At 31.6% G+C, this 16,908-nt stretch overlaps 2 protein-coding genes and 1 long non-coding RNA gene across 5 annotated transcripts; all 3 read left to right on the top strand.

Moving 5' to 3' along the window:
- Positions 1–301: 301 nt before the first annotated feature.
- Positions 302–4,573, top strand: LOC100798626 (phosphopantetheine adenylyltransferase-like). Of its 2 annotated transcripts, none has more exons than XM_006574368.4 (7): positions 302–546; positions 1,332–1,664; positions 1,745–1,816; positions 2,963–3,022; positions 3,529–3,623; positions 3,975–4,044; positions 4,167–4,573. In XM_006574368.4, exons 2-7 carry the CDS (start codon positions 1,533–1,535, stop codon positions 4,281–4,283), a joined length of 546 nt encoding a protein of 181 aa, XP_006574431.1. In that variant the 5' UTR covers positions 302–546; positions 1,332–1,532; the 3' UTR covers positions 4,284–4,573. The 2 variants fall into 2 exon arrangements, with proteins under 2 accessions (XP_006574431.1, NP_001241114.1); NM_001254185.2 differs by having other exon boundaries at positions 423–546; positions 1,222–1,664; positions 4,167–4,498.
- A 2,324-nt stretch (positions 4,574–6,897) lies between these two features.
- Positions 6,898–10,492, top strand: LOC100798094 (uncharacterized). Its single transcript, XM_003519452.5, has 2 exons — positions 6,898–7,073; positions 8,466–10,492. The coding sequence occupies exon 2, from the start codon at positions 8,484–8,486 to the stop codon at positions 10,434–10,436; it is 1,953 nt and encodes a 650-aa protein (XP_003519500.1). The 5' UTR covers positions 6,898–7,073; positions 8,466–8,483; the 3' UTR covers positions 10,437–10,492.
- Positions 10,493–13,076: 2,584 nt separating this feature from the next.
- Positions 13,077–16,195, top strand: LOC121173481 (uncharacterized). Of its 2 annotated transcripts, none has more exons than XR_005888457.1 (5): positions 13,077–13,184; positions 13,407–13,507; positions 13,743–13,863; positions 14,096–14,233; positions 15,616–16,195. It is a non-coding gene; the product is annotated as an uncharacterized lncRNA (long non-coding RNA). The 2 variants fall into 2 exon arrangements; XR_005888456.1 differs by having other exon boundaries at positions 14,023–14,233.
- Positions 16,196–16,908: the final 713 nt, after the last annotated feature.

The following is a 16,908-nucleotide window of genomic DNA, read 5'->3' as shown; positions in this document are numbered from 1 at the left end:
TTTTATCAATAATTATTAATAATAAAAATTATCTCATTTGATCCTTAAATCACTTTTTAAATTTCAATTTTTTTCTTAATTGCATTAACTTTTCATTACTTTCGTGTTATTATTTTTTATTAATTATATTTAACTTATATTTTTTTATTATTTTAAAATTTTAAGAAAAACACTAAGTGTCTCTCTTCCCTTAATTTTAAATAAAAATAATTTTGACAAACATATAAAAATCATAAACTGCTTCAATCATTATTGAAAACTCACTGTATAAATACTAGTATTATTTGGATGATGATGATCTTCCGTTAATAGAGTTTACTTTTCTTTCCTTTTTCTCTGTTACATGTCATTGTTTTTTTTTTTTTTTTAATCATTTTCAGATCCCTGTTTCTTCAAAACCCTAATTCTGTCAAATTCAGTTTGAGCCTCGAAAAACTCTACATTTATCTATCTTGGTTCTCTCTCTCAATCTAACGATTTCGCCATTCAACAGCGATCTTTCCGTCTCCATCATCGTCATCAACGCTCCCATTTCCTAAACCTCAGGTTGGTTCTTCTTCTTCGTGTTCCCGTGTTTCGCTTTTTCTCTCTCTCTTTCTTTCAATCTCAAACCACAGCTATGATCCTCTTTCGCGGAATTCGGTAATTCGCCTTGTTGTTGGTTGTGTGGGGGACTGAGAAACTGCATGTTTGGTTTCGCGTTTTGTGGGATTCAGGATTTCGGGCCTGTTTGGATTGGGGAAGTATGAATATCACGGATCCTCGAGAGGGAATAGCGTGCTGATTTTTGAAATTTTGACCTTGATTGCGTTTTTCTTTATATATAATTTTGACGGGGATGTGTGTGATTTTTTGTATTGAGTGCCCATTGCGGCAATATGTTCTTTTTTCCAGAAAGTCGAAATTTTTTGGTGATAGAAATATCGCATATCAGTGTTATGGGGGATTGTGGTTTCATGTTTGGTTATCAAGAATTTGGATTTTTTGTTAAGGGTGGGATGATCTTGTGAAAATTTGGGAGAGTCATCATGTCACGGCCTTTGGAAGAAAGTTAGGTTTTTTGTTTCAGTTTGACCACAAGCATTTAGAAGACCATTTTTTTCCTTTTACTTACTGTGTTGATTAATGTAGAAGTGGAATGGCGGTTTTTTTGTCTTAGAGTTGATTATTTGAAAAATTCGGCGTGATTGAATGGTTGAACTTCCGTGAAAAATGGTACAGGACTGTGTGATACTTGCACTCTCTGTTGGCTTTTTAATAAGTGTTGTGCATCCTTCTGGTAAATTCAACTGAAACATTCTCAATTTTGATGCTGTGACATTCCGGTGTAGAGAGGGATCCAGCTAACAGTTGTTTCCCGCTGAAAAGTTGCTTCCCCACAGAACTGTAAAGCAAACGGTTAGATGCACCAACACAAGCACCACTAACGAACCATTGGTTCAGTTCAATATATAACGAATCCGATACTCTTTTCATCTCACACCTACTGCCACCACTTCCTGCTTAGTGCGAAAGCCATTTCAGCACATTAAATGGCAGTTCACGGTGACGATGACCCTGTGGTGATGGTGGTTCCCAACCTCTCCCCGCCCAACACCTACGAAGCTGTCGTCAACGGTGGCACCTTCGACCGATTGCACAATGGCCACCGCCTCTTCCTCACTGTCTCTCTCTCCTCCCTTCTATTCTTCAATTTTTCATTTTCTTTTATTTAAATAATGAAAAGTTTGAAACTTGTGTGTAGGCTTCAGCGGAGTTGGCTAGGCGCCGGATTGTAATTGGAGTTTGTGACGGACCTATGCTGGCAAAAAAACAGGTTAGCTTTTTCCCTTTTCCACATTTATTTTTTATTTTTGGTTGTTGTGAAATACTTAGACGTCATTCCCTTCCTCTATTAACTGCTAATTAGACACAAACTATATTAATTTGAGTTTGACTCTTCTTTTAATATGCTTTAGTTTATGTGTTTCAGAATTCCATTTTTATGTACGCACCTACCATAATTATTGTACTCCAGCTACAGTTTTAGTTTTTCAGCTGAATAGCCTGAATGTAATTTGTATTACAGTTCAACCAATTTGTTATTGGCTGCTTTGATAACATTCCACTTTTGTGAATTAGTGGAGTTGTTGATTTTTTTGAGCCTTTTCTTGGAAAGGATACTATGATTCAGTGTAAATTTTTATCCAAGTACAAATTATCATCTATTTAAGTTTGTTGATTTTTATAATAACTAATTTAAAAAATCATACTTTGGATGATTTTTGACTGTGTAAAAACTTTTACAGTAACGGTGCATGGAAATTAAACTCTATTGAAAATTTCAACTTTTGGATATTAATTTTTCTGTTCCATCCTGTTGTGAATGCTTTGGTCAGGTAAGTTTCTGTCTTGTGGATTGTTATAACTGAAGAATCTGGCACTCCAAGGCATGCCATTAAGTTTGTTGAGAGTTAAAAGAAAAAAAGAATAATGAAATTGTTGGAGTCTGAACTTTGCTTTTATCTTCAAGAGTTATATTCTCTTGATGAACTCTGGGTCAACTTCAATTTATTCAATGTAAATGAATTTCATTTTTGATTACTTGTAGATGAAATAGACAAAGGAGCTCAAATTATTTATGTGAGTATTTTAAAGTCAAAACTAAGGATGATATTCTGTAGTCAGTTTGTACAAATTACAATTTCAAACAGTTAAACTGACTGGTAAACCCAGAAAACTATTTAGTGCCACAGATTAAATGCTTGAAATGTTCCACTCGTAAAATTCAGTGATCAAGTTTTCTTTATCAAATTATCTTCAGTAAATAATACAAGCTAGCTAACTTTAAAGCCTCGTGTTGTGCTATTTGATCTTGTTCATTGAAAATTTAAGTCACAAGGTGAAGATCACCTTATTTCTGTTTGACAATCCTGTGGCTTTTGGATTTTTATCCTTGTACTTTCATGTTCTACTTTTGCAGTTTGCTGAACTGATACAGCCCATTGAGGAAAGGATAAATAATGTCAAAACTTTCATAAAGGTATGAGTATGAGTCCAAGCAATGACACTATGTCTTATGATTCATGAAAATAATTTCCTGTGTTTTGTGCTTTAAAAAAAAACAAAATTGACATGTATAATTGTTGGTCAGAAATACTTTAACTTCTTCGTTCTGTATGTTAATGTATAACATCAGGGACAGATTATAGACATCTTGTACATCTGTTTAACAGCAACATGTCTTTTTACAAGTAGCATAGTGTACATAGGAGAGGTTGTATGGTTTTGTTTGTTGGTTTTATGTGGTGGAGATACAAATTACAATGTAAAACCTTTCACGTTTCTTCATCTAATACTTGCACCTTTTGGAATAGTTAGTTCATTGCATTGTCTGCAAATATGTGAGAAAATAAATGACATACTAATCTACATCTTTAAACAGTGTTCTGCAAATGTATATAGTCTTTCTTCTAGCAGGATTTATATGAAAAATGCATTTTTTCCTTATTTAAATGTTGATTAATATTTTTTTGAACTAACATGCAGTCTGTCAAGCCGGAGTTGGAAGTGCAAGCTGTACCAATCACAGATCCGTTTGGCCCTTCCATTACAGATGAAAACTTGGAGGCTGTGATTGTAAGGTTAGTAGCTTAGTATTAAGAATGGCTTGTGTGTGTCCCATCTTAATTTTTGGTAGTGGTGGTGGTGTGCATTCGATTATATATCCATAGACAGCTTATAAAAAGTAACTTCTGAGTTCTGATCAAGTATTTCATTCCTATTGGCTGGTTTCTAATCTCAATGTTCGTGATAATTAAAGTTTTGGTAGCAAACTTATCTGGTTATCCTCTTTTATTCCTCATTGTCATCATGAGTTTGTGATTTCTTTTCAATTCTTTGCAGTACAAACGATTGAACACAACTTGATATATGTTCACTTGTAAAAGTGTCATGGGTTATTTGATTACTAACTGGTTTTGGTTATTTCACAGCAAAGAGACATTACCGGGAGGATTGGCTATAAACAGAAGAAGAGCTGAAAGAGGCCTTTCACAGTTGAAGGTCACAATTTATTGTTTATGTAGTTTGGTTATAATTTCTGACATAAAAATTAAGAAAATGTCTTTTCACTTTTCAAAATGTTTGGTCAGATATTAGAAATTATTCTCGTGGATCTTATGCAGATTGAAGTTGTAGATTTGGTCTCTGGAGAATCAGGTGAAATTAAGCTGAGTTCATCAATGCTACGGAAGATTGAGGCTGAAAAGGCTAAACAACAAAACACGATATCGGAAACTTAGTTACAGACAATTTGTGTAACTTTTTTCTCTTAAAATATTTCTTCAAAGATGAGATTAAGATGTCCATTAAAGCAACTAACTGACATGTGGTTGCATGTTATGGCATTGTTTCAAAGTTTAAAAGGCGCAAGTCACATTCTTTAGAAAAAACTTTGGAACGATGTATCGTTTTTTTTTTCAACGCACGCAACAAAAGAACATTATTAGTTTGTTTAGAGAAATCTGTTGTATTTATATTTATATTTTCTCTAAAAGAAATAAACTTTTTAAAGTAGTTATTTTATTGTAAACAGTGTTCTTCATGATATATGTAGCTAGTTATGCTTTGCATTTAGTCAACATTTCTATCACTATTTTTCATGGCATTGTTCGTAAGATGTTTTCCAGTTTTGTTTTTCATTCGTGTTTCAACTTCCTACTCAGATATCAACTTAAAAAAAATAAAAAATACTCAAACATTGATAGTTCAATAAGTTAATCATGGGGATGAGGTCTGTTGACTGATGCTAATCCAATTCATTTAATTGACACTTCATGTGGAAAAATAATACTAACTAATGATGATATGTGAAAATAATTAAATATTTTAAAATGAAAAATTAATTTGTTTTTAAAAATAATGTTACTTTCCTTTCACTTGTATTCTTAAAACCTTTTTTTTCATGTCTTAAAAATTCTAGCAATAGTATAAAAATCGTGTTTAATTTCATTTCTTCGCCTTCAATATCCAATCAATCAAAGGTTAATCAGCGTTTGTGCTTCAGTTTGGCGACGAAGGGTTCAAGTTCAAGCTTTTCATCATTTCTCATATCCAACGGATACTTTTCCGAACACAAAGTTTCAAATTCTTGTTGTGAGAAGATATCTCACAATGTTAACTAAACCAACTCAAAATTTCCAATTATCATCATCTTCTCACTAATTTGTTTAACAAGGGATCGTTAGCACTCAAGAAAAAAAAGGTATCCACATTAGTTTCCTCAAGGTTCGATGACACTCTTCTTATCTTCAATCTTAACCAGGACTGTGTCTATCAGTTTTGATATTTTAGGCAAAATTTTTATTTAAGTTACACTTTAATACAACTCATTAATTTTTATTTTATTCTTCTAAATATTTTTATGATAAGAAGTTTAATTATAATATAATATTTTATATAATAAATATTTTATTATATAAAATAAGTTAAATTATTTTTTAAGTTCTCTAATTTGTTTTTTAAATTTAATTTGATCCTCTAATTTTTTAGATTGATTCAATTTGTTCCTTTAGTATGAATGGTAAGAATCACACCCTATGAAAAATTATTTTAGACCGTCATAAAATATGCATTTTCTAAAAACATGGATAAGTTTTAAAAATTAAAGGATTAAATTGATTGAATTTTAAAAATTAGAGGATGAGATTAAAAAAAAATTAAAAGATCAAATTAAGATTAAATGATAAATTAGAAGATCAAAAAATTTATTTTACCTATAAAGTAAGCATTCATCTTGTGCATAACACATACTAATATGTTATAAAAAAAAATAATAAAATTTCAATTATATATGTATGTGTGTGCCTGCATGTGTGTTTGTGTGTGAGTAAATTTAAATTTTAGTGAACATCAATTTAATATTAGTAGTATAGACATTTTTTTCTAAATTAAAGTTAATAAAATAAATTACAAATAAAGTAATTAGTGTCCTAATAAAAGTATTAAATTATGTTAAAAAACATTTAGAGCATATAATGTTCATAAATATTATTATTATTTCTATTTGCACAAAATAATACAAAATGGTCCCAAAATTTCAATCGAAATACATTGATTGACTATATCCTACCACTTTACTCTTGAAAAAGTGCTTCGAAGCCTCATCTAGCCAAAGCACCAAACAAAATCTATTTAGAGGAAAATCACCTAGTTTTGAGTTATCTCTTCAAAAACACTTTCCATTTCCAACACCACAAATTAAATTAAAAAAAAGCTACAGCCCAAAAAAGCACTAAACATAGGGCATAAAATACATAAACAAAAAATGAAAAAATTTCTGAACATATTTGTTTCAAAAAAAAAAAAACTTATCACTGAAGAGAATAAGTTCCAAAAAAAGAATTGGGTTTGGAAACTGTCATATCCCCAAAAAAAATTACCAGCACATACTCATTTAGTATACGCGTTTATGGATAATTTTATCCTTAAATTTAAAATTTTCTTTTAATTTACATTAATTTTTCATTATTTTTATATTATTTTTTTTCTATCATCTTTCATTAATTGTATTTAACTTTTTATTATTATTTAAAAAAATTAAGAGCGACACGTTAGTTTTAAATAAAAATAATTTAGATAAACATATAAAAATCATAAACTGCTTCAATCATTATTGAAAATTCAATGTATAAATACTAGTACTACTCTCTAAATATTAATTTCCTTATATCAACAATTAAAATTAATTATTTTCTCTCTAAATTAAATTTTTTAAGAATCGTTATCGAAAATTATCAGTAATTGTTTTGGATGATGATGATTATCTTCCGTTAATAGAGTTTACTTTTCTTTCCTTTTTCTCTGTTAATATTTTTTTTTATAAAATTCATGTCATTGTTTTTTTGTTTTTTGTTTTTATCATTTTCAGATCTCTGTTTCTTCAAAACCCTAATTCTGTCAAATTCAGTTTGAGCCTCGAAAAACCTATCTCTACATTTATCTATCTTTGTTCTCTCTAACGATTTCGCCATTTAACAGCGATCTTTCCGTCTCCATCATCGTCATCAACGCTCCCATTTCCTAAACCTCAGGTTGGTTCTTCTTCTTCGTGTTCCCGTTTTTCGCTTTTTCTCTCTCTTTCTTTCAATCTCAAACCACAGCTATGATCCTCTTTCTCGGAATTCGGTAATTCGCCTTGTTGTTGGTTGTGTGGGGGACTGAGAAACTGCATGTTTGGTTTCGCGTTTTGTGGGATTCGGGATTTCGGGCCTGTTTGGATTGGGGAAGTATGAATATCACGGATCCTCGAGAGGGAATAGCGTGCTGATTTTTGAAATTTTGACCTTGATTGCGTTTTTCTTTATATATAGTTTTGAAGGGGATGTGTGTGATTTTTTGTATTGAGTGCCCATTGCGGCAATATGTTCTTTTTTCCAGAAAGGTGAATTTTTTTGGTGATAGAAATATCACATGTCAGTGTTATGGGGGATTGTGGTTTCATGGTTGGTTATCAAGAATTTGGATTTTTTTGTTAAGGGTGGGATGATCTTGTGAAAATTTGGGAGAGCCATCATGTCACGGCCTTTGGAAGAAAGTTAGGTTTTTTGTTTCAGTTTGACCACAAGCATTTAGAAGACCATTTTTTTCCTTTTATTTACTGTGTTGATTAATGTAGAAGTAGAATGGTGGTTTTTTGTCTTAGAGTTGATTATTTGAAAAATTCGGCGTGATTGAATGGTTGAACCATTGTGAAAAATGGTACTGGACTGTGTGATACTTGCACTCTCAGTTGGCTTTGTAGTAAGTGTTGTGCATCCTTCTGGTAAATTCAACTGAAACATTCTCAATTTTGATACTGTGACGTTCCGGTGTAGAGAGGGATCCAGCTTTTTGCTGTCAGATTGGTTGTGTGTAATTGTATAAATTTCTGTAGCTGCACATATAAATGAAGTTAGTCATCATTGGTAAAAGAAGTTCCTGTGTGATTAAATTCTCTTTTTAAAATGTATTAAAGTGTATGGACAGGAAATCCTTCCCCTCCCTCTTCCCATATTCCTCCAAGTTTTGTATTAAAACTTCTTCGTAGGGTAGATAAACTGTTGGGTTTTGTTTAATTATTTTAACATGTACTTGTTGTTTTGGCTTATTCACTTTCTTTTTGCCGTTGTTCATTTGTTTACCCCCCTAGTAGTGTCTAGTGTGTTATACTATAAACTAGGGAATGGAAGTTAGTTTTCATTCTCATTTGCTTTATTGCAAGTTTCCCCCAACTTGTAAGCTGTTGCTTATTTGCCAAAGGATCTATACAAACATGATGGTCCTTATTTGAACAGATTTTTTTTTTTTTTGGGGGGGGGGGCGGTGAACAGAATATTATTTGGCCAACAAGTTTGTGTTTGTCTTTGTTTATGCATGTAATCCTGTATTGATTTGGTAATTAAAAAGCAATGTGTACTATAACTTGTTTTCTTTAAATGTTACAGGGCCATTGAGTCTTAAGGATGTCTCCTGCATCCCGATCCAAGTCTAAAGACAGAAAGGCTAACAAGGATGCTCAGAAGGCTTCTGCAAAGCCTACAGGATCTAGTAATGCTGTAGCTGGTGTTCCAGCCAGTGCATATAACCCCTTATTAGGAACATTCCATACTCTGGACATGTCACCAGCTCCTACCTCACCAATACATTCTAATGGTCGTTTTCGGAACATAGATGAGACAGATGAACATCCTGTCAACTCATTGGTTGCTGGTGTTGAGTATGATTCTGTTTCTAACAATGGTAGTTGGTCTGGTGAGTCCGAAGAACATAAAGACAAAAGCTCTAATGTTCCTGTTCGACCGGAATCAGTACCGGGAGCTGATAATGACAAGCGGGAGAAAATCCGCCAGAAGAATGAGAGAAAACATCAACGGCAGAAGGAAAGGCGAGCACAGGAATTGCATGAGCGGTGCACTGGTTACCTTATGTCTAGGAAACTTGAGGTTCTTTCTCAACAGCTTGTGGCAATGGGATTTTCTCATGAAAGGGCAACAATGGCACTGATATTAAATGAAGGTAGGGTGGAGGAATCAGTAGCGTGGCTGTTTGAAGGTGGTGAAGATGCAGATGGTAACAAGGATACAAACATAGGTAGGGGCAATTTGAAAATTGACATATCAGATGAGCTTGCCCGGATTGCTGATATGGTAACCAGGTACGATTGCTCGAAACAGGAGGTTGAAAGAGTGATTGTTAGCTATGAGGGTGATCTTGATAGGGCTGCAGAGACCTTGAGAGAGTTGAAACTTGATCCACCATCTGCTCCACCAAAACCAGAGGAAACCGGTGATCCTCCTATTATTAACAATGTTAAGCAGTCAGGAGTTGCAAGTCAGAGCTCAAGGCCACAAACAAAACCCATTCCTTTACCAAATCAACCCAAAAAAGATGACAAGGATTTTAACTATACAAAGGCTGCATTGACTATTGGAGTATCTTCAGATTCTAGTAATAAAAATATGCAACCTCTAAAGAGAATCCAATCTGAATGGACAAAGCCCCAACAGGCTACTGTACCAGCTGATAAAAGGTGGCCAAGTGCAGGATCTAATCCTTCCGTTTCTTATTCACTGGCATCACCATTGCAAATGTCACCCCCACCTGCTAAGTCCGAAACACAATATATGCCAGCTGGAGGTGATTTTAAGAACCTTCAGTCTGGAGTTGCCAGGGAACAATTAATCATGATGCAGCGGCCCCAAACTGTAAATGCAAAGCAAGTTCCAGCCACAAGCATGAGTTCATCACCTCCTGGAATAGCTGCTAGTTGGTATCCAACTAACAGTTCTGATGCTGTCAGATCTAATAATGGCTTTATATCTCATGCTCCTAGCACTAGAAGCCTCAGTCCAAACTATCTCAATTCTAATCAAATGTACCACCAACTTCAGTATCAACCTCAACAATATCAGTTTGTTGGTGGCAGCAGCAGCAATTCAGTAGATCACCAAGGGAATAGCATATGGAATAGAACAGGTGCAACTCCACCGCTTGCTGCTGCTACTTCTCTAGGACTCTTTTCTGGTCTAGGATCAGCAGGCCCATCAGGGGCTTCTTCTCCAGTAGACTGGAGCACTGGTGGGACAATGCAGTTCGATTATACCAACATAGACTGGTCCTTGGATAGAAGTTTAGCTTCACCAAGGTCAAACGGTTTATGGCTAGGATTTTCACCGTTTTTAAGGAGTAATAGTGCTCCGATGTATGATGCAAATACTTCAGGAGTTGTAGCTCAATCATCAATGAGACCAGTGCCCTCAAATGGGAGCATGAATGCTCCCATGCCTGGATTGCAAGATGGTGGAGTAGCTTCTGCTGAGACATCTACTGCTGGTTCCCGGGAGTGGAGTTCTCCATTTGAAGGGAAAGATCTTTTTAGTTTACCAAGACAGTTTGTTTCTTCTCCTTCTCTGTAAAATGAGGGGGAGAAAGATGAATGAATAAAATGAAAGACCCAGAATGTGTGTGATTTGATGTTGGTTCTTATGATTCTACAGTTGATTGTTGGTGCTAAGCTTTCAGTGGGTGGAACATGCAAATTATACATTCTAAGTTCTAACCCGCCACACAAAACACAATTTATGCCGCAAACTTGTATTTATATTAGAATGTATGATCTAGCCCGTTAATGAAAAGCTGACATTTCAATGGTTAGTCTACAAAATGAGGAGAAATCAGAATTTCAATTTCTACAGTGAATAATAAATCTAGTGTAAGAATTAAGGAATGGGTGATTAAGTGTAAAGTGGATACCTTTTAAACTCACCAAATGCAACAGCCCCACTGGTAGTTGCCCGGCATAAGAGGCGTGGGTTCCACGAAATAAAATATAAAATTTATCTTGTCTTTTATTTTTTTTTCTTTTAAAATAAACCCTAGATAAATGTATTGTAGTACAAAATTTACATCAAATGTGTGAAAATTATACTTTATACGTTTTCATGTATAAGACTCTAAAATGATGTTTATTTATTTTTATAAGATTCAATCTATTGTTAGACTATAAATATCTCTTATTAAAAGAAAATAATATATTAATAATTTTTCTAACATGTGTAACTTTCTACATGTTAAAGGTTTATTAATTATCCAATTACAACTAACTTGTTAGCTTATCAATTATGTGTTCTTAAAAAATTATTACTTTTCTCTGATTTATTTATAGACTCATTTGTTTATAATCTCTCCTTTTTCACTGAAAAATAATAAAATAATTAATTATTTCTATTTTAGTGCATGTTAGAAAATAAAAGTGGAGTATAGTCTTAAAAAAACTTTTCACAGTACGATGTTTCTATAAGAAAATAAAAGAAATATACATAGTGATTTACTTTTCATTTTATGTTTTTTATTCTTTTTATTAAAGTCGTGAAGCAGTTGACGACTTGGTTTATGAAAAGCATAAATAATTTTTTGTTTACCTTGAGTTGTAGTTTTCGAATGTTTTGTTTTGTGGGTCTTAATCTCTCTATATTATTAGTGCAACACTAATTATTTTTTCAATACAAAGAGAGAAACTATAAACAAATAGATAAGAGAGAGAAATATTTTTTTTTCAAGAACACATTATTAATAATACATAGGAACAGAAGGAATACTAACTGTTAACTTCTTCTTGAACATGAAAATTAGTTACGTCCGGAATGTTGAATTAAATGAACTGTAATATCATCCTTGACAATAGGTTAAGTGCTTCTTCGGTCAGGGCACGAATTTACAGATAAAATTAATGGACGAAATTGCTTTGGACGTGCAATTTGAACACATTTCTAAAGAAAACATGGTTTTCTAATTGTGACAAAATCCCATTTCTCCTAACTGGCCAGTTCGACCTCACTCGAATAGTGTGTTTTAATCGAGATTTTTCAATGGTGATTATTTAATGCATAGCGAGCTAAAAGAGAGACTATAACTATGAATATGATACACAATGTTCTTAGGTACGATACGAGTGTATTATTTATAATCTATAACTTTAATAAATGAAATACCCTCTTTTGGTTTCACCTTTTAGTAGACTATTTTACCTTGTAATTATTTACCTACTATTTTTTCCTTTAACTATTATTATTATTATTATTTATTAAACTCTCATCAAATTAACCATATTAAATTATTTTAAAAAATCAAATTTAACAGACATGCATGTACTGCCTAATCTACTACTGTTAATAATGGTTTACTTTTGTAAGGAAAATTTGGTTTGATATTGTTTTGTTATTTAGGAATTTTATCTTATTCAATTGGAATTAAAATTATATATATTTAACTTAAAGTTGTAGCTTATTAATATAATATTTAAATAACTTTTTAGTTTCTAAATTATAAGTTTGTTTTTATTCCAATTCTCCTTTTTTTTATTATTTTGATTCTTATAATTCTTTTATTCATTATAGTTTCTGTCCGTTTTATCATTATCATCATCAATCTTTAGAGTAAAATCCCCATTATGCAATTTCAATTTATGCATTTTTTCCTTGTGTTAATACTGGTTACAGGCACCATGTTGCGCCATTTTTGCTCTTTATTTTTTTTATCTACTACCAAATTTTTGTGTTTCTGCCTGATTTGCATTTGAGTGTTCCCTATGTTAGTTTTATAATTTAACGTGGATACTGTTACTTTTAAATGGTTGCTTCCTTCCAACTGGCTTGGCTGGCTTTTCAAAGCAAATTGGAATGTATTTAGACTTTAGAGTGACATTGCTCTCCAAAAAGTTGGAGAATAAAGTTTTTTCCTTTGTAACATGTAAATAACTACATATATATATTGAGAAAAATTTAAATCTTGTATTGGTTAAAAATAAATTATATAAATAGGAGACAAAACTCATTGAATTAGCTTTTATGATTTGGTTAGGTCAAAATACATATTTTAAGATGATATAAGAGTCTATTTCAAATTCATAGAAATAAGATTAAGATAAAATATATAAGTGGAGACAATCCTCATCTTATAACTTACCTTTTGGGGTTTAGTTAAGATCAAACCCACATTCTAAAAATATAACATAATATGAACTTGTTTATGAAAACCATTTTGTGTATTACAACATTAAATGTATGAGTATCATGTTAGTTACTAGATCTCAACAATGTTTATCACAGGTCATCACTCTTCATGGAAATACTAAGGCATGTCCTTTGTTTTGAAGGTAATTCAAGGTGAGAATGCTCGCTAGTGAAGCTTAGATATTAGAATCTCTGCTCCAAATTAAATTTTAATTGCTATTCAGTATTCATAGCTGCAAAACTTATGATAACTTTTCCCTTTTTTTTATTTTGTTTATTTGTATCATTCAAGCATTACTTATTGTCATCATATCCATCAAATGTAAAGAAAAATCACCGGTGGATGCTTGGATCCTTGCAATTCTTGTGTTGTAGTGACTCAAGAAGAGGACCTTTTAGCATCAGCAGTTACTTGCATTCTTTGTTGAATTAGTTCCAGGAGGGAGGATAACCCTATCACTATTTTCATTGAGACTGTAAGTGTTAGATTTTTCATTTTCTTTCTTATCTTTCGACTAAAAGCTAATACTGAAATTTGATAGAATCAATTTAAGATTTACGGTGACTTATACCTCTTTGTATGCTTCACCAAACAAGTATTACACAATTGAAATGCTAGGCATTGGCGTGATTCTACTTCTTTGTAGATTTTAATTATGAAATGGGATCCCAAGTGTTCCATCTTGATTGCTTCACCATCTTGATTTTCAGTGCTGAATCTCCCAATAGGCCTCTGTCATACACACTGACTTAATTCCACCACTTATATATACTCTCATTGTTGGTCCCAGAAATATTTTTTACAGCCTTGGACTTTGCTGAACGAATGGAGGTATAGCTAATATGTGTTACCCTGCATGTCTGCATGTATTGATTGCTCATTTTTTTTCATGACCATGTTAATCTTTAATACAACAAATATATGCAAGTCATAGTTGTTTTCTGAAAAGTAGTTTTAAGTTTTGACATAGCAAGTTGTTGCCATTGACAGTGTTGTTACTTTTTGGAGTTTGTTTCTGCTGCAATGTCCTGGTCTGATAGGAACTAAAAATTCATCTTCATAGGTGAAACTACCTGAATTAGTTCCAGGAGGGAGGATAACCCTATTACTACTGCTTGGAGGTTCTGGATATCTAGTTCTTTTTAAATTAATTGAGAGATTGACGCACCTTTGAAAAAGTCATACGGCTATTTTTCTTCAAGTAAGTTTTCTCCTATAAGCTAAAATTAACTTATGTAGAAGTTAAATCACTTTTTTTAAAAAAAATCATTTAGATTCTCTAAAAATGTTAATCTTAACTTGTGTATAGTTTTAGTTTATGAGAGAAACTTATTTTATTTTTTGTTTTTCTAGAAAAGTTTACAAGAAACTTATCCCACCTCACCATATTTTACTATGCAAAGTTAAGGGGGGAACTTTTGGAACAAAAGTTGTGTACATGTTATTCCATTCTGTTTCTTTAGACCTTCAAACTACGTTCATTGAATCATTATTCACTTTTGCCTTATCCTGTAGGCAGAAACAAGTGGGATTAAAATCTTACCGTCACTCCCTATTTTTAGTTCCATTCTTTGCATCATTTCACTATCAAAATCATTTGGATTTTGGTCTGAAATTCCACCCTAATATGGATGCAATAACTGGTGGTAGTGAGCCTGCTAGCTGTCAAATTGATTAGAGATCAATCAAACACACAATCACAACTCAAAGGGATGAAGAATAACAACAATAAATAAAGACACAAATTAATGAGACAAGATAGCTTGGTTTTTCTTTATGCACTTGCGGCTATAAAGTTTAGTCCAAGTTGGCAGCATCACAGTTGTCTCAATTTTGTTTGCTAGGTGAATCCTTTAACTTTTTTTTCTTTCTCTAGTTTCCATATTATAAAAAGTATACAAGGGTTGTGTAGAGTAGAGAATGTGAACTGTTCATTTTGCCTGCATGTCCTTCTTCTGTTAAGTCTGCCCCAGCTTCATTGTATAGCAATATATGAGAGTAGCCAAATCTAACAGTTGACATTGACACGATTAACCAGTCATATGAGAATATCCACTTTATTGAATGGCTAGCTAGTTGCAGAAATAATGTGTGAAAACACATCTAAGGAAGAGAAGAGAGAATACTAAAAATGTATATTCAAATTATATATTCTAATTAATTTTATAACACGGGTGAATTTGTTTAAATTATAGTACTATATCATAATAATCTTTTGTGAATTCATTAGAAGTGAACATGAAAATAAAATGAAAACGTGGATCGGAGAGTAATTATTTCTTTTATCATCTCAAGTTCAACCTTCTTTCCTAAATATCAATTAGGAAACTAATAAATAGGGAGTAATTTTAAAACTCAATTAGTAGTGATCCAACTTTTTAACATGTGATCAGTAAAAAAAAACTTTTTAACATATGTAGTGTGTGGAATATTTCATCATTAACTTGGCTAATCATCAGTTTAATTTGTCTATAACTATAAGTCCATAAAATAAACAACGTAGTAAAAAGAAAAGTAGAATTTTTCCATTACCTTGCTTTTTTCTTTGTTACTACTTTTCATCTAAAAAAAACTATTTTCCAGTGGGACTTTGAGGACAATAATGCCCCAGGAGTGCGACATCAAATGCAAAAATAGCGGTAAATAAAAAATTCTCTTGATATATGTGACCCTTTCTTATTGTTTGTATTTTTTGTGACAGATATAAAAAACTTTGGTGACAGAGAATGATGCTGCTTGTGACTCCTAGGCATAGTAGTTATTGCATGCATGCCAACAGGGTCCCACCTTTTGCTTTTCTTTGTATATGACAAAATCACAAAAGCAAGATCATGACATAGATACGGGGTTATTAGCACTTTAACTTCGTTTAGAAGGATAATTTCATACTCTCCAAATGAGTATATTTATTAAAAAAAAAACTTGAGAAAAATTATTTTTATTACAAAAATAGTAATTATAGCGTTAACCATAAAATGAAAAACCAAAAACATAAACATAAAATAAATCTTCAGCTAAATAAATTAAAATTTGAAAACAATATAATGTTTCAATAGTTCAACTTCTGTGCTTACTCTCTTAAAAAAAAAAACTGCTGTGTTTACTAGCTCATAGTGACACTTCATATGATTTGGAAATAAGCTTGAACACTCATATTTATTTATCTACATTGTCTTTTATTGTAATGTCAATTAAATATACTATTTATTTATTTATTAGACAAGTTATTTTTTTTTCATAAATAGAAATTTTCTGTTATAATTATAGATATTTTTATTTTATATAAATATTAATAAAATACTTTTGGGTTCAAATTACTTTATTTTATTTTTTAATTTTAAATATAGTATATGATCGAGTATAAAGAAAGTTAACTAGAATAATTTAAACTTTTTTAAATAAAAGTAAGTTTAGAAAGTAGGTTAAACCTAAAAATAGATAAATATGAATCATTGAAGTTGTCAAGTTGGCCCCAATTATATGATATGTTTTCTTTTTCTTGTCCATGGATATCATTTATCTATGATTATTTGGAATTTACGCTACATTCCTAGTGTTTCATATAATTGTTGGTTTCCTTTTTTTAGAATTTTGTTATAATAATATTTTTTTATTTTTAATTAATTTTTTTCACGTATTCTTATATAATTATTATCTCTCAAAAAACAATTAAATAGATAGAAAGATAAAAAAAATTAAATAATAATATAAATAATTAATTTAATATAATGAATTAAATTAACTATTTTTCTTAAGGGACATGAATTAATTAAAAAAAATCTTATAATTAAGAAGGGAAGGAATATAAACTCATACAATGACCAATTTTTGTGTTTTATTGCAAAATTAGTTTAATTATAAATTTACTACTCAATT

Source organism: Glycine max, chromosome 2 (assembly GCF_000004515.6).
Source record: "Glycine max cultivar Williams 82 chromosome 2, Glycine_max_v4.0, whole genome shotgun sequence".
Lineage (NCBI taxonomy): Eukaryota > Viridiplantae > Streptophyta > Magnoliopsida > Fabales > Fabaceae > Glycine > Glycine max.
The sequence above is the reverse complement of the archived record's forward strand: the minus strand, read 5'-3'. Positions and strand labels throughout refer to the sequence as shown.